This window comes from Chaetodon auriga, chromosome 22 (genome assembly GCF_051107435.1).
Source record: "Chaetodon auriga isolate fChaAug3 chromosome 22, fChaAug3.hap1, whole genome shotgun sequence".
Lineage (NCBI taxonomy): Eukaryota > Metazoa > Chordata > Actinopteri > Chaetodontiformes > Chaetodontidae > Chaetodon > Chaetodon auriga.
In genome coordinates this window covers 10,651,793-10,677,472 of record NC_135095.1, presented here as the reverse complement: position 1 = coordinate 10,677,472, position 25,680 = coordinate 10,651,793, and the positions used below count along the sequence as shown (strand labels likewise).

The 25,680-nt window shown below is 42.7% G+C and overlaps 1 protein-coding gene across 3 annotated transcripts; it reads right to left on the bottom strand.

Annotated features, from left to right (window-relative positions):
* Positions 1-1,073: 1,073 nt before the first annotated feature.
* On the bottom strand, positions 1,074-23,045 carry LOC143314826 (actin nucleation-promoting factor WASL-like). 3 transcript variants are annotated; one of them, XM_076722040.1, is made up of 11 exons: positions 22,618-23,045; positions 14,592-14,726; positions 14,265-14,351; positions 13,834-13,930; positions 12,528-12,551; positions 8,790-8,973; positions 8,127-8,169; positions 6,549-6,702; positions 4,943-5,484; positions 4,747-4,855; positions 1,074-3,787 (listed from the first exon to the last, which is right to left on the bottom strand). In XM_076722040.1, the coding sequence occupies exons 1-11, from the start codon at positions 22,720-22,722 to the stop codon at positions 3,726-3,728; spliced, it is 1,542 nt and encodes a 513-aa protein (XP_076578155.1). In that variant the 5' UTR covers positions 22,723-23,045; the 3' UTR covers positions 1,074-3,725. The 3 variants fall into 3 exon arrangements, with proteins under 3 accessions (XP_076578155.1, XP_076578156.1, XP_076578157.1); XM_076722041.1 differs by lacking the exon at positions 12,528-12,551; XM_076722042.1 differs by lacking the exons at positions 12,528-12,551; positions 13,834-13,930; positions 14,265-14,351; positions 14,592-14,726; positions 22,618-23,045 and adding an exon at positions 9,843-10,316.
* Between the last annotated feature and the right edge of the window lie 2,635 nt (positions 23,046-25,680).

Sequence of the window (25,680 nt, the reverse complement as noted above, 5' to 3'; positions counted from 1 at the left end):
GCTAGAAGTAAACATTGAGTGTATGAAGTGACAGAGTCAAAAGACAAGTAGTCCTCTGTCGCTTCTATAAATGCTTTCGTTCCTGCACATGTGTTGGTCAGGGTCTCTGTGGAAGCTGCCGCACTGGTGGAAAGTGCCATACCTGCTCTAATCCCTCTCATAAGCACTGCAGCAGAGGGAACTGATACAGGGTCAGTGTGGTGTCAGCTGATGTGCACATCAACTAAAAATAAATGGCAGAGGAATGGAATTGTTAGGTCATTATTGTGTTGGTCACACTTAATCACAGGGTCAGCTCTTGCAGCGACTTCTAAAAATATCACTGAGAGGGTCATTTTTAGTTAATCACTTTGCCTTTTTTCCCTGGAGGATAGTCGCTGGAGGCATTTTGTGTTGTCACGCCTTTTCTTACAGTTTGAGTATTTTTCAGCTCACATGCACATAAAATGATTTAAAGAAATCCTGATGCAGGACTTTATATCCAATTCCTGTGTGCAGTCTGTTCCATGAGAGAACAAGGTTAACAGATGGACTCATGACAAAAACAGGAACTATTTCTGTATCTCTCACATATAAAGATCCACTTCTATAGCTGTGCGTTGCTATTAATAGATACACATGATGGAGGTCTACACTTATTCCAACAAAGAAACCTGAATCCCTCTTTTACCAGCTGTACTTGTGCCATGTCCCTCACTCTCGCAGCTTTCATTTCTACCTGGCTCAGGGGGGTTGAAATGGTAGCAGTAAAAGCTGATAATCCTCTGCTCAGCTGCTAACAGATCTGTCCATTGCAGGTGCTTGTATTCATCGCTACACACACACACACACACTCAAATTACATAGGCTACTTGACAGACATGATCGTGCTTGTGTGTACACAAAGTTTGTGACTTGAATCGATATTCACTATAAAAAGTTTAGACGTCTAAACCCTAAATAGAGAAATAAGCCAGTAGTTTCACAGGAAATAAGTTTTATTTCCCAAATGATGCATCCCATGACTAAAGTTTTGTGAAGAAACATCCATTAAAACAGGCTGTGACGGTAAAAGAAGCCCAAATGCCAAAGTATGTCAATATCAACCTTTTATTGGAGTGTACAATGTAAGAGTTCATTATTTGTCAAGCCTCATTGATAAGGCTTGGCGTCCATAACATCTTATTAACCGAGTTACCTACAGAAGCTATTGTCGGCAAAAACATGGCTAGGATTTTCCCAAAAAGTATCTTTATATTTGACAAGAGGTAATTTCTTACATCAACAAGTGGCAATTTGTCTCTCAAAGACAAAATTTAAAGAGGACACGAACATGGCCCTTTTACGAGCAGCAAAACAAAACAAAAAAAGTTTTAAAATATCTTCACATCATTGTGTTATTTTTGATGGATATTTGTTGCATTGTTGTTGAGACATTTCTGTATTGGCGCTCCTATAACCCGCAACATATTAGCATGCTACTTGTTAGCATGTGCATAATTAGCATCTCTTGTTTGGAATGCTACTGTAAATGCTAAATTCTTTGTCCTAGCCACTAAGTGCTAGGCAGCTAATTAGCTTTCCAAGTAAGGTAATGCTGTTACAATGAATTCTTTATTTTAAGGAAACGACTTTTTAATTAGGCTACCCAAAACCAAAACTACTCTAGAGCTAACATGACTGCCATAGAGAAACCCCATAGGGCAAAGCTTCATGTATACAGAAAGAAAGGGTTAGCAGTTAGCAGCTCTGGTGCCCCTCAATGCAATGATTTAAAGACAGATTCTAACTTTTGAAAGAAGAAATAACCTTCTTCCGCTTGCAAAATGAAAAGCTGAATTCATTAGCAATGACACACACTTACTCGATTCAATACACTCAAGGGTTCTGCTGTTACAGCCTTTTTTGGTCTTGTATGACCGGTTAGCATACGCTAGCTAATGTTAGCAAACTGTAGGGCAGATGTGTCTTTGTGACAGATTTTTCTCCATTTGCTTTAGTGTTATAGAAGGCGTTAGCATTTAGGATTTTTGCTTTATGGTCACTTTTGGCTGCTGTCTTGTAAGCTACAATACCTTTAACATAGAGACACGTATCTACTCTGGCTGGTTAGCAAGCAATGCTTAAGTCCAGTCTCCACATTAGGCCTAACTTTTACTTTCTTCTGAGCCAGACTGGATGGGTCATGCCATTGCAGTTGACCGTTAATAAAAAATAAAGAAGCAGATTTTCAGCGTCCTTGGTGACAAACCCACCTTTAAATAACCACATATTAGGAACTACTGGGAAATATTACTCAGTCTGGGTAAAATACACGTTGATATCTGACTGTTCAGTCTTTGTAGGGAATAATTGGCCACTGTTCTTCTTAATAAGCAATTCCTATATTACACCTCATGATTGAATAGTCAAGAAAATATTGATACTTGTTTGAATAATGCCATGAACCTAGTGTTTCTCTCTATACTGTGTCAGCACTTAGTGTCTACAACAGGAGGAACACTACTTTAGCCCCACTGTTCCTGTACAGTAACTTAGCATATGGACCCATTATAAGCATCCGGTGTGTAAAACTAAAATGTCTTTATTCCTCAAGCAAGGCATTTACTGTATTAATACTCTGCTTGCTACTGTAAAAAAAAAAAAAAGGAGGATTAAAAGAAAAACACAATTTGAACTGAATCTGCAGTGTGACGAATAAAAAAAGAACTAAAATTCACAAAAGGTAGCCAGCCATGACGCGGTGGGCTACCTCTATGCATGTACTGAACTGTTTGTAGTGTGGTTGGTTAACGGCTTAAAATGCTTCATGTCCAAGTGTATTCTGCCCTCATTACTTAAAGCATATGTATGTTCAATAATGATACAGACCTGAAAATGTCCTGTATTCATGCAGCGAGTCTCCTCTCTCAATCTGTGCAAAAATATAACAAGACTCAAACTCTGGAGCAAATTTACAGTCGACAGCAAATGAAGCTAAATATTCCAAAAAAGAGCATTTTCCTTTTTTTTCTTTGTTTTAAGAAAATATGAGTGCTAAACTAGGATCATTTGAATAAGTAAAAATAAACTAGAGAGCAATAGGGTATGAAAATAGTTCAATTTTTTTTCCTCCTCACGAACAATGATGACACAACTGATGAAGGATTTGTGGAAACTCATTTCGGAAGCCCTCCCCCTTCAATCACTGACCAAAAGAAGAAAAAACAAAAAAAGAAAAACATTCAACTCTAAGGTTCAAGAGACAACTTGATGTAAAATTGCACATGTCAGTCTGGGGAGTGGGAACACGGGAGAGTGACGGGGCGGGAACATGTGTGATGGGCTGATGGGAGGCAGCAGATATGAAGGATGGCTGAGTGACAGATGGAGGTGATGGACATCAAAGAGTTGGGGAACGTGGGAGGAGGAGAGGGAGATGCATAGAAATGGAAAAACCCGCACATAGTTAAAATGAGACATGTGACATATTCCTATCAAGAGACAGAGATGGAGCCGACAGAGACAGAAAAGACGGAGATAAGGAGACAATCTAAGATATGAGAGTGACAAACATGTACAGATTAAATGAGGTATTGCACAGATTAATAAAAAAAGCATAAAGGCAACAAAAATATACAGCAAATTGATAGAACATTTACATTTAGAATTTTGAAATTAAAGATCTCCTTTTAGAAAGAACAATTTTAGTGTCAGAATCATCCAGGGGTCAGGGAGGGGAGGAAAAAAACAAAACAAAAATATCGCTAGTCGTCCCATTCATCTTCATCTTCAAAGTCCTCATCATCATCGTCGTCATCATCCTCATCTGTGGAAGAGAGGAAGACATTCACAAGTCCTCTGAAACAGCTGAAATCATGTTCTTACAATGGAATGAAAAAATAAAAACAGACTAAAAAAAAAAACAAAACATTTTTCCTTTTCCAGAAAACATTGGTATGTTTCTGTGGAAGCACGGCCATTATAAATGTCACATATCTGTATTGTATATTTTTTCTCCACTGAAGAGTAAAACTTCTACTTCAATCAATGTTAAGATCTGCTTTCTAGCGGAGAAGAAGAGTTTCCTCCACTGAGGCTTAAAATGGGAGGAAAAAAGAAATCACAAGGTTGTTTGAGACTGGTGAGGAAGTGAAAGTGAAAGTCAACAGCGTGTCAGCTGACATCAAGTAACTGACGCTAAGTCTGAGAGACTGGTGTCAAGCAACTGCTGTTTTTTTCAAGGTTAACTTCTCAAAGCACGTAACTTCAGTTCCTATGATCCACTCAGATGAAATGTGAAATAAACCACTTCCACAAAATCCTCTCATAGCTGCCTCTCAGTCATTCAGTGACTTGATTGAAATTTGGTTTTCATATCAAATGGAGCTGTGAGTGCCATCTGCAGGTGGACGAACACTCTTACTGGCGTTCAGCCTCTAAATACTCAAATCAATGCTGTTTCATATAAAAGTAAGGCCATAAACTATGATGCAGAAATCAGACACTAAACAACTGCACAGTAGTTTTATCTGGAATGTGCAGAATGTGGAATGTGTAGACGATGCTCCATTGCAGAGCGGCAGCAGCTGAGCCACGTTTAACTTTTTTGATGTGCAACCCTGCATCTTTTTTGCCAGAGCTCTCTAAATCAGCACTTATTGTTGGTTGCTTTGGACTGAAAGCTGAATGAAGTAATGTGAGTTTAACTGAAGTACGTTAAGTGCGGTGCTAACAACAGCATGTACAAATTCCATGGGGAAAGTGTGTTTCAGTGTTACTTTGTACCTGAAGAGTGAATAGCCTTGCTCCGTTTCTGCATCACCTCCATCAGGGCCCCGACAATGCCTGCCGAGGGGGCCGGGATGGAAGGGGTTGAATCGGTGTTATCATCCCTCTGTAAAGAACGAGCAGCCACAGTTAAAGCACAGCATGCAGGTTAATAGAGAGGTGATGGAGAGGTGTGTGATGAACGAATGCTGACCGTTTTCAGTTGGATTCCCTGTCGGATTTGGTCCAGAAGTGCATCTCTGCCGGTGCTGGATACTGGCCTCTCCTTCTGCTCCACCTTCTTCAGCTGGGTGCCTTCTCTGATCTGACTCAGCAGCGCCGACTTCCCGGATGAGGGTTGACTGCTATCCCCTCCGTTAGCCTCCGTAGGAAGCGGGGGAGCAGGGGGTGGGGGGCCAGGAGGTGGGGGAGGAGGAGGGGGAGGAGGCGGTCCGCCGGCGCTGGATGGCATTGAAGATGAGGGGGGAGGAGGCGGCGGGGGAGGCGCCACAGGAATTGAGGCATGGGCTGGTGGTGGGGGAGGCGGGAGGGAGCCTCGGCTGGGCGGTGGAGGCGGTGGAGCGGACATGCCCGGTCGGGATGGAGGGGGAGGAGGGGGCGCAGAGATGGGAGCTCTGGAGGGAGGAGGTGGTGGAGGGGCACCTCGCCCCCTAGCAGGAGGAGGGGGAGGAGGGGCTGAGCTGTGGTGTGGGGGTGGGGGTGGAGGACCGCCTCTGGATGGAGGGGGTGGAGGAGCTGGAAAGATAAAAAGAAAACTTATGAATTAAAAAAAAAGCCTTGATCATATAATGAAGCTACTGCTGGCAGCCTTCTTGCATATAATTCACAAAAACTATGACAAAGTATTGGTCCACATTTTTTCCTAATATCATTTGATATTGATGAGATGAAGCTGTGCTCTGAAAGTCGAACTGAAAACCCAAAAAAAAGAAATGGGAAAACCCATTGCCAATTTGTAAAAAGAAGGTATTCATTTAGAAACATCCTGTTACGTTGGTCTAACTGCTGGTTACAATATGACGGACCAGAGTTAGAGTTTACAAGTTTGACTAACATGGAAGTTAAACAGCAAAAAATAATCATCAAAAAATGTTACAGTTAATCAATGTAATAATCTGATAACGTAATCAAAAATGCATGTCAGTCTCCTGATTCTTGCTAGTGTAAAAGCATCATGCAGTTACATAACCAAGCCACTGGGGGCAGCCTTCTTGCATGTAACTGATGTTAATCTTGTTATTGAAAATTATGGTAGAATATATGCATAGTTTTTGATGGACGAGAGCAAGAGTCTGAAAGTCAGAAGTTAATCATGAAAACAAATCATTGCATCATAATAATGACAGATATCTAGCGCGATGAAGCAACCTCGTACAGGAATCTTGTGCCTCCAGTTGTCGTCATAATGCTGCAGAGTCAGCTGATGATAGAACATCCAACTCAAGTACAAACGACACAGCAAAAACACTGAGTTGACTTCAGTCACTGCAGAAACCGCACACACTATAACTGACTTCTTAGGTTATATCACAGTCTTCACATGCACAGTCATGAGCTGTCACAGCGGGTCATGCATAGAAACCTACCGCTCCACCTGGGCGGACCTGGGGACACAACCACCACACTAGTTAAGGCTGCCTTAAATTGACAATCACCCTTTAAAATGTGTTCCACATGATCAGTGTGCTGCAAAAATGTCAGCATAGATCACATTTGACAACAGTCTCACTGGACATTTTCTACGTCCTGGTGCCAAAACTCTCATACTGCGTGCAGTCTCAGCAGTGTGTCTGTCTTACCTTGTCTCCGTAGCTCATTTTTGACAGCTTCCACGCCTCCTTTCTTCTCAATGAAGTCGTAGATGACCTTAGATGTCTCCTTGTCCTTCAGCTGAGCCTCTGAGATGCCACACATATCAAACAGGTTCTTCAGCTCTGGGTCCAAGTTATTCAACTGGAGATAGGAAACAGAGGAAGATGAGACATGTGTCTATTTAATCAGACTGGTGTCCTCCTGAGCGAAGAAGCCAAATCATCACCAGCTGATTCATTATGGGCTTCTGAATTTAAAACAATACCAGCCTCCTCTCCACGATAACTAAACCCTACTGCTACAACAGAGCAGCTTTGCTCTTGTATCTGCTCACGTCTGAGCACATTCCTGCTCATGCATGATTTTGTGCTCAATATGTTAGTGATGTGATATGATTTCACTGCTTTAAATCTGTATTTATGAGCTTTGCAGCTCAGTAACACGTTACGTGACTGACACGTTAAGTGTTGAGGATTAAAAAGGGACATTTGTGGATTACCCATTTTGACAGTGGCTGTTAGAAATCTATTCAAACATATCAACTGGTTCACTCAAGGAAAGACTGAGGATGAGACTTTGCTATCACTCTCGCTTTATGAAGATGTCTAAAAATGAGACCACAATATCAGCCATTATGCTGCCACCTGCTGGTGAAGGGGTAACACTTCAAGGCTGCCACCCAGGAGGAAAATAGTCCTCATTAACCTAGATTTAAATACAAGTTAGACAGCAGGGCTTTTATTTGTAATGACAGTTCCTCCTTCAGCTGCTTCTGTTTTTCATTTTGTGTTTTGTTGCCAGCAGAGAAGATAAACAGAACGCCGTTCATTTAACTGTCACTACATCCTGTTTCCAGGTTAACTCTGCTAAATGCCATATCCTGGTGCAGTTACAGATGAATTTTTAGATACTAATTTCTGCCAATTTCGATGACAACTGGTCACTGTTTTTGGGATGGAATCTCTACGAAGCACTTCCTCTACAGGATGTGCGGTGCGTAAGGATCGGAAAAGAGAAATATAGCTGGTAAGACTCTGAGATATATAGCCCTTACTCATTTGTGAATCCAGTCATTTGTGCTCCAGCTTTAAGCCCGAGGATTTGAGAGGTGAGCAAGCTTCGCTCACCTGACGTCACCCATTCAAATCAATCTAAGTCCTTGAAAGCATTAAACTTATGAAACCAAATCATCTGAATTTCATCTTTTTCATCTACGAGCCGAATCCTCTGACCTGCATGAACTCATGCTCGTCATCCAGCATCCAGAATAATTACTGATGACGCTTTTTTTTGGGAGTGAGTCCATGGATTATGCAGATGCAGGTTGATTCCCTTCCCTCCAAAATCTCCTTGTGTAACGCTCCTGATGACTTGGCCGCGCAGCTCGGCTTAATATTTTGGAGCCGATATTAAATTTGAAAAATCTGTCTGGAGGAGAGATGTTTGACTGACAAACAGATAAAAGCAGGGGCCAAGTTTTAAGAATATCTGGAGGTCAAATATTCCCCCAACAAGTGCAGGGACACAGACACAATCACGCACATCCATTCTTGTGTTGCACTTACATCAAAGCCTGTGTTTGGATCCCATCCTACATGCCCAATGTGCCTGCGAGAGAAGACGGAGAGCATGTGAGATCACATGAAAGAAAACCCAATGAGGAAAAAGAGGTGAGACACGCATGCCGAGGTCGATCAAACTGCTGTCAAATCTAGAATGACCCCTGCTTTTTTTAACACAGATGGCCCACTCATAACCTGCAGTAACTCATTAAAGCTACGCGAGCTGCCGCTGACCATCCCTGAGAGCACAGCACAGATGCTTTACCAATCATAGTACACACTGTATAGGATTGGATTCTGAATAAAGACAGCTGGGATTAATTCCTCGCCCAGATTCACCAGCACTTATATGGACAAGAGGGATATAAGACTCCGGGGCCAATATGTCATATAGGAAACATGTCTACAATGAACCCAAAGACCTACGGACATGTGATGTTGTGCTTTGGGCTCATAGTTACAAATGTTTATCCTGTGTTTGTATCTCTCATGAAATCACATTAGGACAGATGATCACGCTGACCAGCAGCAGTGTAGCTCTGTTAAAGGGTGAAGTGTTCCAAGTAAGAATCAAATCCTCTGACTTTTACCACGTAGCGCCACATATAGACAGACAGCCCTCAAAGTAGGATGAACCCCACCCTGCGAGCGCCCGCGGTGACTCACTGGAAGTTGCTCGGTGTGCCGATGTCCGCCTTGGTCAGCCGCTTCTTCTTCCCCTTGTTCTTTTTCTCCCTCTTGGGGAAGGTGGAGTGCACAATGTTGTTCACCTGAGAGTTGTTATGGTAACGCTGAACACTGCTGATCTCTGGGTTTTTGATGTCGACTGTAGCCATGGGCAACGTCGGACCTTAAAAATGACAATAACAAAAAAAAAAAAAGTTATGGCTTAAATAACAAAATAACACAGCACGTGGAACGCACAGAATAGCAGTTTCATTAAAATGTACAAACTGCATCTCAAGGAGTATGAAAACTTTTTAAATGTTCAATACATTCAAAAATGGGCCACATATGACATATCTGGCATAACTGTGACAACACTCACACTGTTAATTTAGCAAAGAAATGACCTTGAAAAATTCAAGCATGGGGCTTTTCAGGGCCAGCGTTGTTCCTCCAATTATGTAATCCATTATTTACTGCCTATTACAGACTGAGTTTGGCACAGAGAGGTTTATTTGGGTGTGTGGGTGTGAAAACAGCTTAAAATATCTGGGAACTACATGAGAGAATTGGTTAAGACTGAAAACTGACACTAAACCACACATCCAACCAGCGAAGCTTACGACATCTTTGAGACACAGAGGTTTAAATCTGTTTCAAACTTCTTCTGACAGTTTGGTGACGAATGGACCACATTAATTCTCAGCTCTTATTCATTCCATTTATTCAAGTGAGTTCACTTCTGCAGATGGTGCACGTCTCAATCAATCATTCACTCAAACTGCCAGCTATGTAAAAATCATTAATTTAACGGGAGATGTTAATCTCAAACCACCAAAGAATAAAACTCAATTCAAAACTGACCCAGGTGTCCCATACATACCCATGTCATGTCACATGGTGATGTGAAGTGCCAACAAGCAGTAACATTGAGCGGACACTAACAGTGACGCCAACAAAACACATGCGGCCAAAGAACATGGAATTCAATTAACACTGAGGGGTCAGTTCAATTAGCACAGCTCCTCCCAGTGCCTTCGCTGTAGCACGTACCTTTAACACTCTCACTACAGGGACTTTTGGGAGTTTTGCTGGGCAAAGGCGAGGCTGACCGACTGCGTCGCCTTCTCACCCTGTCCCAAATGCAGCCGCCATCTCTGCCAGCTCCGCAGGTGGTCATGCTGACATCGAGAAGCATTTTGAACTTGTGAGCTCGCTCTTTGGAGCAAACGGAGAGCCGAGCGGTGGGGTCGGAGACAGACGGGTACAGTTCGTCCTGCGGGAGCACCAGGCAGTGTAAGGAGGAAAGGCAGCTTCCTGGGCCCAAACCTCCACCTCCTACTGCTCCTCCTCCTCCACTGCCCTCACAGTTAAGTTCCTCGGACGGAGCGGATAGGAAGGTGGTGCAGAACATCATTGTAGAAACTGACTGGGCATGAGCGATGTGGTGACAACAAGCTCAGGTGGAGATGCCAAGGAATATCGAGACAAAAGGTAATCTTTCTCAGTCAAGAAAGAAATCTGGGATCCAAGACCTCCACAAAAGGGACAACTTCCTCTTTAACCCAACTTTGTAATCAGGTAGAAACACTTGTTTCAGAACTGATTCTGGTCTTCTTCAGTAAAAGGTTTCTTACTCACTGAAACCTGAAAGCCAAGACGATCCCAAAAGGTTTCCAAAACACAGAAAATAAGCCAACTTATGACGGACTTGGTGCAGAAGTCTCCATTTACTCAATGAATATCCTCATTAGACATCTGGTGGAGTTTGCACGCATACTGTCTGAGCTGTGAAGGCAGACGTCCAGCAATGCCATCAGAAGGGGAAAGAGCCAGCCAACACTTAGCCAGCCAAAGTTTATTCTTCCTCTCGCATTCCTTCCATCACAGCAACAGTTTTCTTCTATGCAAATTGTTCACCAAATTTCCGTTTCCCCGCTTTATCTGTGTGTCTGAGCGCTGCATATTGTATCTATTTTGCAATCATCATCTATTCCCCCTCGCTGTCCATCTCAGCAGGGTGCACTGTTAGATTATGATGCTGGGATTGGCTTGCCATGCTCGTTTCCCCACCCATCTACTCTACCGTCTCCGCCCTCTCCCTGCAAAACACACAAATGCACCTAATCCCAGCAAATCAGTTTGGATTTAGAGCTGGATTTTACATAACCATTAAAACCCATCCGTGCATAATCCCACGTTAATCTCGGTGGTTTCTAAAGCACGATGAGTCTGTGGGGTGAGAGAAAACGTAAGAAAGGCTGAGAAAAAGAGAGGAAAGAAGACATTAAATGAAGGAGCAGAGGGCAGATGGGGACAAATGATGAGAAGGGGAGAGCTGGAAAGGGTTGAAGAGAAGGAAAGCAAGAAGCAGACTGAAGATGACGGACAGCGACAGAGCTAAGATGTGGTAATGGGAAGTGAGAGTGAGACAGATGGAGATGCAGAGAAGACGTTCCTGAGGGAGGACAGGGATAACTTCCTCTGGAAATGAACCAGCTCGCACACAAGACGCACTTATTCAGAAACTGAAACCATCCAAGGAACAAACTGGCATAAACATTTATGCATGACAGCATCATGGGAACAGGTGAATGGAACAGGCAGACCTCAAATAAAGTCAAACATTCAACCAAAACGGTTCATAAGGTGGTTCAGGTGCGTCGTGTATGAACAGATATGGTGTCCGTCCACGCATGGCCAACAGCACAGCACCCACGGGCCCGATGCCGCTAAGCAGCTCTGAATACGAGCAGCAGCTCAAAGTGTCATCTGTGTGGTAATGACCTCTGCACGGCTGCATGCTCTCTCTCACACACTCACACACACACACACACACACACACTCAGATATATTAATAAGCCAGCTGGGTCAAATCTTGCTGTCTGTCAGTCCAAAACTGGTTCCCTCCTGTGTAAAACGAGGCTGCGTGTCTTATGCTGTATGTCCAAAAACGAATGTGTGCATGTCCACATATCTGTTTAGTCATCATTGTGAGTGAGGGTCAGGCCATGGAGGGCAAGCACAGATCAAGACTGCACGACTGGGCAGAGCAATGTTACACTGTGTGTATTGTCAGAGCATTGAGATGCCTTCTTTCTCTTCTATTCTACACAACTCCACTCATTTTGACTGTCTGCAATTCAAAATTATGCACAACAAAAACATACTAATTAACATGTATATGAAGCCTGTTTGTGTCTACAACCAGACAACCTGTTGTTTTCCTAGCTTGTTTGGATCTTACTCTTGCAGACACTCGTTGCAGTAAAAGTACAGTAAAGTGGGGGACAGGAAGCAGATGAGACAATTGCCAAACTACATAGTACTTGCATTTTACACAATGTACTACATACTACTCATTTATACTTAAAAATACAAGCCTTTCACATCACATCAATCGCACTGCAAATTTAGAATATCGAAGGCAGGCTTGACTTCCCAAAGAGAAAGCAAAATGTTTTCCCAAAGAATAAACACTATGAGCAGCTCCTCCATTTCCTTGTGCACTGCATTGTGGGACAGTAGTGTATGTCAACAGCATACTAATGTTTTTAACATGCATACTTAAAACCTGCTAAGTGCTATAGAACAGAATCTGAAGTTTGCACAGCATCAGGGAAAACTGCAACAAAAATGTGAATGATCCTGAAGCTCAGACACAGCTCTGACTCTGCCTTTACGCTTCTCTTCTGTTTATTTCTGAAGTTGTCAGCATGAAAACAGTGGAACACATACCATTCGGAGGGTCGCGTCTCTTCTCTGTGAACACACAGACAAATGAAACCGTTACAATCCTGCAGTGTGGCGTTGGGTTGTGTTAGTGAGAAGCGAACGTGAGTCTGTCGGAGCGCAGACGCACAAAGACGAGAGAGCTCATTGGTTTTAAAGAGCAGGGCTCGGCGGGGTTGTGCATGAGGATGCACAGGATGGAAAGGTGTTCGGAAAAAATGCCAAGCAAAGTGTTTTGTTAGCGCGTTTAGGAGACGTAAATCTGACGCTCCAGTACACACACACACACACACACACAAACACACGACAGCTAATATTATGTCCATACATAAACTCCAAAGGTCTATAGATGACAATACATCTCTATCTTTTTCTATATATATATATTACTACAAAGAATTTAAATACTAATACGTTAAAGACATTGACGGACACACACGCACTTCAAAATGCTGATGGCTGAAGGTCAAACAGAGGAAGCCTTGTAGATAACATGAGGCACCCGACACAGGAGGACTGAAGGGGAAGAGATGAAAGAAGGATCCGTCTGAAGGGTCAGGAAATGACCCGCAGAAGAGGAAGCAGGAAGACGGACGGTCTTAATCAAGCGAGTGAGGAGAAAAGTTAAAGCTTGAGTGGCAATAATAAGTTTAAGAATGCATCTGAAAGGCTTCGCACAAATAATATGTTTTCAATTTGATCCTCGGTCTTTGAGGCTGAACACAAACATTCACGGCTCATTTCCTCAGAGAGATAAGAAAGAGGAGACGAAGAACAGAGTTTCGTAAAAATTATACAATCTGCTATTGCAGGGCAGCACATGTATAAGCTTAATGACGTGTGTGCAGACTGTAAATCTGAAACGGCAATGTGTGTTATCAAAGGAATAGATCAGAAGAAGAAGACTGGATGATATAGAAAACAGACCCAGGCAAAAAAAAACAGTCCTGAACCATTTTCAATACATAGAAAATGGCAACAGCTGCAGTAGTTTGCTGCTGAAAGCATCAGTCTAGCACCTCTGGGTTTATGTTTTTCATGTACTGAAATGTAGACTTTTTTTTTTGCCTGGTTCTGTGTAGTGGAACACTGCAAAAAATGACAAGTTTAGACATTAATTTGATCTCACAGAGGTCAGATAAAACCTCTTATTACACCTTTCAAAGACACCAAAGTACACACTGCTTGTTACTACATTCATTTTTTTTTTTTAAACACAAGATCAAAATTTGCTAATCTTGTCATTTTTTCTGTTAGATCAGGAGGTAAGCTTGCTGGTAGGTCAGCAGCGGCAGAAGCAGCAAGGTGGTACCAGTTTTCCTCTGTCTTCTCCCCAGTAGCTCTCCCACGTGACCACGGAAACGCTTAGTCTCCTCCTCGCTGGCAAAGTTCAGACCCACTTGACATGCCTGTAAACACACGCGAAGCACAACAGGAATTGAATATTCAATACAAATATGTTTGTGACGAGCCAAATACCTGTCTAACCACCTCATTTCCATGGCTGAATTTCCAGACCTGTTTCCAGGATGTGACTGCAGTGAACAGTTCCAGCCTTATCACCACAATCACTCCCACATACCTCACGGTCTGCTGGAGTCTGAGCCACTGTGCCCACCAGCTAAGATGTTTGCCCCACAAATAACGCCGTCTTGTCACATTAAGTGCTCTGGATGTGACATAAAAGGCAGGATTTCTACAGATAAGGTTGTTTCACATGACGGGAAGAGAAGGGAAACTCACATCTCCAGCAAATGTCATGAAGTACGGTCTGGGGAGGTAGGTGGAGAAGTTGTTGTACAGCTCCTGTTCAAACGTCACCTTACCGTCCTGTGGGAAAACACAAACAGGAGGCTGAATGAAGGATATGAATTCGGTATCACAACCACAGACAGGTTAATGCCACGGGCCATCCCACAGATTCCACTACAAAAATATAGAGTCGTCATGAATATCAAAAAGCGGTACGCCACCACTGCATATTAACTGTGGTGAGCATCATCATCCGCCAGCGAGTACACCCATTAACCACAATGATGGAAGGTGCAGAGCTGCTTTCTATTTGCTTACCCTGATGTCAAAGACCCTGATGAAGTAGGATCGTTGGGGGTTGTCTTTAACCAGACAGGCCACGCCGCAGCATCTCTTGCTCCAGCTGGAGTTCCTGTCTGCTGTGAACACCTGGACCACCGCTGAAGACAATGTCTGCAGGCAGAGAGACAGAGAGAAAGGGGGAGAGTCACGATTATTCCATGTTGCTGAAGGCATTTTATATAAGGGGAGTGTGTTTTGTAACCATGTAACCATGCAAATGTATCACAGGGGTTTTAAACCAGCACACCCCAAGCTTCTGTAACAGAATCTTAACAGATTGATCTCTATAAACTAATTAACTAATGTAAGTTGGTAGTAATATAAGCCTCGAGGTCTCTGTGAACTAATCAACTATTTAAATCCCTAACGCCCATGTTCACAAAACTCACCATCTGTGAGCTGTGATGATGGAAATACAGCAGCAACAGTTTGTGTGTACTGTATAACACAGAATAGCACTTATTCCACTGAGTCTGTGAACCAATGTGGGAATTGATTTATGGATCGTTGCCTCCTCAGTGGCGCGTCCCCAAGTCCAATAACTCAGACATGAAGTGAAGCCTGCCATCTTTAAAGATCCCCTCCAGATATGTTTTAAGATGCATATAAAACGCTGTGGTTTCACTAATAATGCATTTCTGATATGGATTTTTCACTAAATACAGTTCTATTTTCGTGTTGAAATCCTTAAAATTGCATCTATGATTATGGAAATACGTGTTGTTTCAACAGTTTAACTAAGAAATTGGCTATTTTTGATGTCACGATTCATGCTTGCAGGCCCACCGCTTTAAACTAGGATGTTCAATCAGCACAGAGAAAGTTTCCACGTCCAGCAGATGAATGTGAAAACAGCCTTCTCGTGTCAAACTCTGCATGTACATCACTCTGCACAGTGAAGCTCAAACATTCGACGGAACAAAAAGAAAAACATATTTTTCAATGGAGGGGGATTTTAAGGGTGTTCCAAATGGTAGAAGCAAAGAGTGCATGCTATGCACATCTGGCAAAATTGGGCTATGCTGTACATCTTTTAGGACCAAGTGTCTTTATAAATCCTCCAAGCGGCCTATCTGTCTGTGGGCAGAAAATCGGTTTGGTGATGACGTAACTCTAAAGCCAGTGTCTTGCAGAAACTGGACTCATTGTGCACCTAACAACATTCCTGCCCTGACAAATGATAGCTGCTGCAGCATGCTGTGTGGCTTTTTGTCTGCAGGCACTGTGAGGTATGTGAGGAAGAGAGGGGAGATCAATAAAAAGGTGCAGTTTCATGGTTCTGTTAAAACAGGATGCTGACACAGAGCTATAAAAAAAAATTGTTTCAGAACAAGAATGGTTACATCCTTGCTGTGCCCTGACCTGAATTTCAAAGAATGATCTAAATACAGCTGTTCACACAGGTTCCACAACTGACCTGACTGCATGAGCTTTTTCATGATGCGTGTGTTTGACGGGCAGCATTTAAGTGTAATGACCACAGACTGAGTGACAGGGTCACAGTGACTCTGTGGGGGGTCAAGTCGATATGCCCTGCAGTTGTCACAAAAGAGTCCATCACTGCCACATGCCTGACAAGCAGCACAGAAAATATGACAATGACAAGAGACACATCCACTAAGCAGAATGAGAGCAGTGGGAGTAACTGAGACAAGTCATTTTGTCCCTCTAACTGTACCACTGTAGGAACAAAGAACTGCGACAAATTTTGTTTTAAGAGACAGATTGACACTGATGACGACAAGTGAGATCCAAGGGTACATATCACCCTGAACCAAGGAGCTGAAGGGAGCACACTATATTAAGACTGAGCAACCCAACACGCACAAAAGCACAAACACACGAATTTCCTGGAGACTTGACCTATCCATAAGCACCACTTGCTTGACTCTAACACAAGATTAAGAAGTGACCCTTTGGAATCTCCTTCCAGGGTGAAGATATTCTGTTGAAGTGTTGACGTGTGGGCAGGGAAAATGGAGTTTTAGGCTTGTGCCTTCAAAGTGGCGCTGTTATCTCCCTTGTTTGAAGTCAGAGTGTGCGCCGTTATCTCCTGTCTTGACATGAGGCAATTTAGTGCAGGTGCCAACATTGCTAACAGGACATTTTCTAAGTTCACATATAAATGTACAATTACTCTTCCACTATACTTTTGTGTTTTAGCCTTCTCGTGTGGAGGGAGATTTTTCTTTAAAGTGCTTTTGCAGATGGGATTTTTTTTTCTTTGAGAAAAAAGGGGGAAAAAACCCTGTTAAAAAAATTACCAGTGTACATGTGGACTATCCCTAAGAAATGACAATGCAGCCAATTTGTGTTGTGTTTGGGAATTCTTCTGATAAGCCACACATCACCTTTTAGTTAAGGGTTTAGTTTGTTAAAGGGAGTTAAAGGCAGAAAAGAAAGGCATGCATGCACGCGCACACACACTGGAACACACCTGTAGCGTGCGCACACACACAGACCATCTATGATCATAAGGCCAAATCAGACTCCCAGAGGTTTTACAGGTTGCTGCAGGGATTTTCTCACACGGAGGGGTCCAGGGTTCACAGTCATTACCACACAGATGAAAGCACCCACACGGGAAATGCCTGGTGATCTTTGGGGCCTTTTTCAACTCGGTAGTTCCAGGAATTACCGCACACTTCAAACAATATACAGAGGCCTGGTGTTGTCATTTGTTGCTGGATGAATGTGAAAAGTATCAGCTCAAGAGTGGGTACTTCCTGAGTGAAAGAACTAAGACAGAGGAACAAAACCTGAAACTACGTTCCTACAGTGAAAACGCAGGTGAAGTTCCTGATTCTACAAAGGTTCCTGGAAAACTTCCTGCAGTTTAAAAGGGCAACTTATCTACGTCTGATTTTGATACAACATGCCTTGTGAATCAGAGTATAACCTCACAGTATGAATGACACCACAGAACGAAGTGTGCTCTCCCACAACATTAGCTACATGCAGCAATGTTATGATACTGATTATAGCTGTGTAGCCCAGTCTACTACCAATCAATAAATTATGAATATTTGGTGGATCTATTTGGTTCATCTGTTGGCTAACAATACACATTTTGCATAATCTGATTAGGTTTAAATGAATTTTGTTTTTTCCCACCTTTTTTTCCACCTCCAGCACTAACAGACTTTAAAACCATGCTGTCAGAGAGGCAATTTGTCTTTCTGCACTGCATGTGCAAGATATTTTTATTCATCTTTATACAAACATTCAGTGTCTTGGCAGCTTTACAGCCCTTGATTGTTTGGATTTGGATTAGTAATAAAAACAAGATCAAAAGAATAACATGAGTTCTGCTTCTCTCTAACGGCGACTGTAATGGCGTCGAGGCTCTGAGGGCCTGGGGTTTCATTCACCCGTGGAGCGCTGATTGCTCCTGACGGGGCCACAGGCTGCAGGAAGTGGAACTCTGTCTGTGGCGTCATCACAACTCGACAAAAAAAACTTTCTGCCACAAGGATGAACCTCATCACCTGTGCTGCACAGTCACAACAAGGAGACTAGAAAGCACCACACATAATTCTTAAAGGTTTCATCAATGGGACGCTGGGCCACCACCTTAACCTTTCTGTATTTTACGGCCTCCATGGAGACATCTTAACTGTAGTTTACATGCACAGGAAGAAGTCGATGCTAATTTGTGGAGGTAACACCAAAGAAAGAATATCCTAAGTAAGACTCCGTGACTTAATGCCTCTATGTGTACTAATTATACACCAAGTAATATTTGGATGCCATGGTGTCAATTCCCCTGAAAGTAGTGGTGGGACATATAAAGCTCTTCCACCTTTGTGCGATCACAAGATCTGAAAGCACACAAATCAGACATGTGACCAAAATGCAATGTAAGGTAGAAACGCAGGTAGGTCACATGGCAGAGTGGTATCAGATTAGACATCTATATATAAGATGGCTAACTAACTACTTTTTGAAAGTGAATCATTCACTGAATCACTCTTTGCTTAAGGAGTGGCAGCTGTTTCTCAAGTGATATGGTTGTAACCATTTATCAACAACATTTAAAGTTAGGAGAGAGAAGCACGCAGAAAAATCTGAAATACATGTTCAATATATGTTCACATTGGACATTTGGTGAAAGCAAGACGAATAATCAGGCCTAATTGTGAACAAAATGTGTGTGAAGTTGAGAGTTGCAATTTTGGTCTCAGTGCCTTGAAGAGTTTTATTTGTGACATTCTTGCTTTCTGAGAAGCTAACTATAGCTCAAATCTGAATGTCGATCATCATCCATCTGGCCAAGATGTTCCACATTGGCACAAATTAGGCACCATTACACCTCTTCACGAGATCCTACAGAGAGGAAGTGAAAGGTGACAAAAAGATGGGAAGGAGTGACAAAACAGAAGAGAGGACAGGTGGCAGAGGCAGGAAGGCAGTGTAGGAAAGAGAAGGAGAAAGGGAGAGTGTAGGTGTAAGAAAGGAGGGAAGTGATGTACAGTAAGAATCAGAGATGCAAAACAGGCTTGAAGACGGCTGAAGGAACATGAAAAATGTGACTAAGAGGAGCGGAGGGCATGAAAGGGGTAAGGTGAGACAAAAAAGGAGAAAGGACAGAGAGAAAATTAGAAAAGGAGTTAAAGAGGAGGAAAAGAGGAGTCATGTTCCACTCCTCCAGCACAAATCACCACAGGAGGCCGACCACGGGACTTCCTGTAGGATGGGACTGCTGATCAGGCATTCTGGATGCACACACACGCACACACGCACACACACATGCACGCACACACAGTGTGAATTGGACCCCTTCCACCTTTTGCCCAGTCAGACAGTGTTGCTGATGGTGAAAACAGCAGAAGGAATACCAATGAGTAAATCCAATGACTGAGACCACTGTGTGTGTGTGTGTGTGTGTGTGTGTACCTGCATGCATCTCTCTTTCCTAATGAAACAAACATCACGAAATAAAGAAAAATAACCGATCTATTTCTTAATGATTTGAATGAACACTTGTCTCACCATATGAATGGAAAGAAAAGAATAAAAAGAAAAAAATTGTTTCTATGTTACTAAAGCAACAATATTAAAAGGCAATGCTGTGCAAAAGTTGTCCTTTGAGTCACTGTTGGACATAAAATCTCCCTCCATACTGCCAAGACTGCAAGCAGAGCTCTGCTACTCTCAAATTAGCTAGTATACAAACAAGCTCGAATAAATCAAGCCTAATTCAGGAGCCAACTGGAGCTGTGCATCTTAAAAAGAAGACAGTACAAAGACACAAAGTAAAGGTGACTCTGTGATTCTTACATTTTCTGCATAACAAGTACATTACATAATGCACAGTGGCTCAGTCAACCACTAAATCAGTGGTGGGCATTCTAATTAGATTGGTCAGGAAGACACACAATGTTCGTCTCTTCCGACCTCCCTCTCCAACAGTCTCTCACTCTCTCTCTCTCACACACACACACACACAGTCTGTCTCACAGCCCCTCTGCATGCAAAGACTTGTGCAGACACACAACGTTGCGTTGGACTGTTCGTGAGCGAGGAATGTCCCTGACTCCATGTCTCTGTCACATGCTGAGTGACACAATTGCTTGACTGCAGAAGGAACTTGTCACCGGTTCAAACAGGTCACATAGGTGTAGAAAGGCACGCATCAGGAACCTGTGTGTTCACATGAAGGAGGAGGTGGAGGCATTCCACCATGTGACCACACGCGGGCCTGACATACTGTGTCATGGGACAGGAAATGTCGCCTTTCCAAAGCAAACATGCAAACACACACAGGGCACTTGGCGCACCAAGAGCATGACCGGCTCCCAGAATGAGAAGAGCTTGACTGACATGTGGAGGAAGAGCCATTTCTCCGTAACTCAAGCGCTCCACCTTCACTGCGCACAATTAGAGGAAACTATGATCAGTATGAGGAAGTAACCTGAGAACAGGCTGCGTGAAAGTCTACACTATGCAAGAGCAGGGCAGATTTGTCTGCTTTTGTCTTACCTGCTTGTTGAATGCAGCTCCTCTCAGACTGACCCATATCTATGGAGCAAACCTCATTATGCCACACCAAACACAGTCAAACTTTAATCCATTAATCTGACACTTTGACTTCGAAACATATCTCATCTTTAAAGAACATTGATACCAGGTGACGGTGCCACATTCTTTCTGGTTGAAATCACTGGGTGACAGAGTTTCTACTGACCAACTTCGGACAGGAGAGTAATTTGATTGTCCAAATCAGGCAGGAAAACTGTGCTGCTAAGAGGAACTTTGAGAGGATGTGCTGGGTTGTGAAAGACACACACCTTATTGAGGAAACAGGCTGATTTTAGCAATGATTGCCCTGATTGCTGAGAACAAGATCAGCAAACTTTACAGTGACATGCAAGTGCGTTACTACCTTAAAAAGGTGGCGGTGACGCATGCAACATTTATGGACCATGACATTCATTAAATGAAACAAAGGGTCACAGTCATTGTGCCTGCTGCTGCTGCTAGATACTTCTAACAACACTGCAGAAGGCAAACGCTTTAGGACAACAAATAAGGATCATTTTCACTGTTGATTAATCTGTTGATTATTGTCTTGATTAATCGAATAGTTGTTTGGTCTATAAAGTGTCAGAAAATGGTGAAAAATGGTCGAACTGACATCTTCAAATGTCTTCTTTTGTCCACAACCCAAAGACATTCGCTTTGCTGTCATATAGGAGTAAAGAAAGCAGGGAACAGTCACATTTACGAGCTGAAGTTGACTTTTTGTCTTAAAAAATTGCTCAAACCGATTCATCAATTATCACAATATTGTTTGATTCAATAGCTGTCAAGTCATCGATTTAGCCTGGCAGCTCTAAACCACTTATGCCACAGTGCACATCAGGGTATGGATCCGTGTGTGTGCTACCATATTAACTCAGTGTGTGGGCAATATTTGACTGTGGTGAGCCACAGAAAAAATTAAATGCACTCTGGAAGGCAAACATCCTTTGGTCTGAAGCTCTTTTAATATTAGTTTTACCTGCGGAGCTTGTTTAAATGGATGGTTAATATTCAGCTGCAGCAGCCAGTGGGGATGGCTGACTTATGAGAGGGAAAGACCTGCTCTGCAAGATCATGAAGAGGGAGAAAGTCAATGATGTAGAGGAGATATAAGAATAAGCTATGTTGTGTAATGGTGTTGATGCAGCCTGTTGGGTACGGGGCTCGCTGCAGACACAGTGCACAAGGAGGACACACAAAAATGAGTCAGCTGGATGCTCGACGCGTTACGTAATTTCAGGCTATCACAATATTGAATCGTGACATTGCACTACCGATCTCGACTGCGGTCACACTGGTACAGCAGGCTACTCCCACTGCTTTCTCGTCAGATTTTGGGAGTCTCGCATTAGGAGGACTTCTGGCTAGTCAGCGCTGCTGCCCTCAGCCAAGTCTGCTCGGCACATTCTTCTCGGTGGACACACTTCCCGAAAACAACCAAGGTTCAGCTATGTTATGTAATGCCAGTGCAAAAATCATTGCTTTGCCCTGCTGATGGCTTTAGCAGCTCCTAAACCCCCGACTGTTAACTCCTCTCTGCCAGTGCGAGGCTTGGTGCGCTGAGGCGACGTGACAGCGGAATTTCAGGATTTCCTGGGTGATTTCAGGTGTGTCAAGCCTTGAAGTTACAGGCGTACCAGCGGAGGCCTACGGCTCGAATGAAACTTGCTGCTGCCCAAATGTCACCCTCCCAAACGGGACTCGGTCGGTCGCTCGCCCCCAGCCCTCCCTCCCGTCGCCTCCGCTGTCAAAACAAACCGACCTCTTCAATCAGAAGTCTCAAGTGTTTCCCAGGGAAAAAACACGCATTAACCTCCGAAATCACAACATGAAACTGTAGGCCACAAACACACCGTGAACCTACACCTCACAGCTAGCCTTATCTCCCGTCTCGGGACAGGAAACACGGTACAAGTTAGCTCTATTAGCTTTTTTTCTTAGCCTGCTATCACACAACAATTTGATGGGAAAAACTTACGATGCATTTCCTGCCAAGGTAGTTGAAAAGGCTCTCATTTTCTTGCGTTGTCAGTAGTATCGACCCGACGTTCGTTTGCCGCCGTTGCGGCGGATGTCCACTCATTATTGGTGATCAATTTATAAAGTATGCACCGACTGTAACTCGTTATGTGAGATCCAAAAAGATACATAAACAATCCCTCGGTCATCCGTGGCCTTCCTCCGACCCCCTCACACCGGCTCGGTTTCTCCCGGGGGTCCGAAAGACTGGGGTGCCACGAAATGTACGCCGTTCAGGAACGCAGTGCGACGTCCCGCTCCTCTTTAAAATAAGGTCAAAACTGCAGCGACTGGGCGAAGACGGAAAACACTAAAAACTTTCCTGGGAAGTCCGGCCGCCAGAGCCCAGAGTCACTTCCATCCAACATGGCAGTGTTAGGACGAGTCCATTATCTGGGAACGGGGGCCATACGTTTCCCAACGGTGTCCCACATAATCACCAAGAGGAAATTTCGATACGGCGAACTATAAAATGTTTATATGCAATGATTTTTAACGTGTAAATAAATTCTGGTAAAAGCCAGGTGAGGAAGTTCTGATGAATGACATTATAATTCCCAGCACACTGTCCGTGCAGATGGTTTGGTCCTGTCCGCCCGTGGCTTTTATGACAGGAATGTGTGCGAGTGCAGAACGGGGAGGAGATAAGAAATAAGGTGCAAGTTGGGAAGATAATAACATACAATACTTCTTGTGACAAGAATTACTGAGCCGAGAATTAAAGCAAAGATAAGGCTAGGCTTTAAATGGACAATATAAGAAGTTCATGAAATAATTATGGAAATCACAATTTCCCTCGTGATGATAATGTGCTATTTTATCGAAGTCAGAGAGGTCAGGTCATGGTTGAGCTGCTATCTGGACCCTGTGACTTCCAACATGATAAACTGGGACATGAAATGATTTGCCCCCCTGCTTCTGGGATGGTACACAGGTCTCTCTAATTCCTTGCAATAAATTATAAATAAAATAAAATGAAAGAGAATTAAGACTGCTCCAGTTACTATAGATAGCCTCGGGATAAGAGGTGCTTCAAAGTATGCATTTCAGTATTTCTCCAGGATCCAAAACGAAACAACCCAGTTGTTCTTGATGTACGGTGGATTGTTAGAATATTACAAACCACAGGCTTTTCACACCTGACATACAATAAACAGTGCTCAATAATTAAACAGACATATTTAGAGGCTGTTGTACGTAGCCTCAAACGAGGGCAGCATGTATAGCTCATTCTTCTCGATAATGTGCCTACGGGTGTTTCTGCAACATGCTCAGTCAGGCTAATAAATGGGGCTTGTTTGCAGGATTGCAGTCTTTGAGAAGTCATACAGAAGAAAAGACTTTCCCTTGTGACGAATACATGCCAGAGGTATTTCTATTTCCCGAATTTGTGCAGCTTGTATAAATATTTTACACTTTGAAATGAATTTTTCCCAGTCCGACCTATAAAGAAAAAGACTAGAGCTATCAAAAGCAGGTTTGTTCCTTTATTCGCTGAGCCTGATGTGGAATGTTTGAAATCAGTTTGCTAATTACATATTAGTACGAGGAAAACTGTCCATAAATAAATTCTATAAACATTATATATGTCTGTAGCAGGTAGACTTCACACAGTCAAACTTCTTAACATATTTTTAATGTAACTGATGAATAAAGGGATTCTGATTTGCATAGATTAACACAGAGCTCAACTTGAAACAAGCTCTTCCATAATCTTCATGACCCAAATTACAAGCCCCCTTTGACTCTGATATATTCATATGTGGCACAGTGTGTAAACAAACTCATGGCGTCTTCATACTCCATGTAGACCTCATATTCAAATGACTTTATCTTAGTTTAACCATTGCATACGTTTGTATCGCCGTAGATGTTATCACCTGCCAAATCAGACAGGTGTGAAATGTCACCTGGTGGTAAATTATTCAAGCACAAATTTCATTAAAATTGGAGGTAAGCTGTCAGTCCGCATGTAATAGAGGGGTTTCTCTTCTCCTCCAATCACAATATTTAATTTTGATTGTGACAAAAGAACTTCAGTGTTTCACCTCGGCCCTGATTCCTGTGTGTTTGTTGATGTCTGTATCTGTTTGTTTGCATATAAACATGAACATACTGTATGTGCATGTTTTCATGTGGGCATGTGTTGGTGTATGTATTGCGCATGTGTGCAGGAGTGTGTCAACTAACTCAGGTCATTTATCATCTCTTGCCGGGTCAGTATGGGGGTAGAGAAAGTTACCATGGAGCTGAGAGAGATGACAGCCTCGAATGTCACAAGTAACACCTGTTGTGAGTGACACTGCACATTAACCAAACACTGCTGTTCATGATGAAAACACAGTCTATACATGGTTATTTCTTCATTTCTGCACAATTAGGATGAATATTGTTGTCAGAGCAAGCTTTACTGCAATATATTGGCCTTGATAAAATGCAACAACTGCATTTTACTTTGCATTAATTTGCATTTAATTACATGGAAAATAATCATTTAGATGCAAAAAATTTAAGGGCTTTGCTACTTTTGCATTTTATTATTAAGTATTGTCATATCAAAAGTTTTGGTAATACACTTAAGAGTGAAAAATATGTCTTCAATTCAATACAGTCCAATAAAATCGCTTTGAGAGGTTACAGATTTTCAGTAAAGGGCATGTTGCTGCACTCACATATTTAAGGGAAAACAGCCTCTCTCGCTATGTTTGGTAATATCAAAACTAAACTTGAAAAAAAAAAACAAAAAACTAATTTGAACATAAACTCAGCCTGTCCTGTACATGCTCTCCTTGCACTTACAACAGAGTTTTGTCAAACTTGAAAAACCCGATTGACAGGCAGAGAAACACCTCAGGAAACTCTTGCACCACCCCACCTAACCTAGGCTTAGCATGGCATTGAAGTATTGGTGATGACTCACCCCAGAGAAGTAATACTTCATGCAGAAACATGAAAAATTTGGCATTTTGGAGCAGTGGATGAGAGAAAGAAGGGCGGGAGTGAGAAAAAAGCCGATGACAGA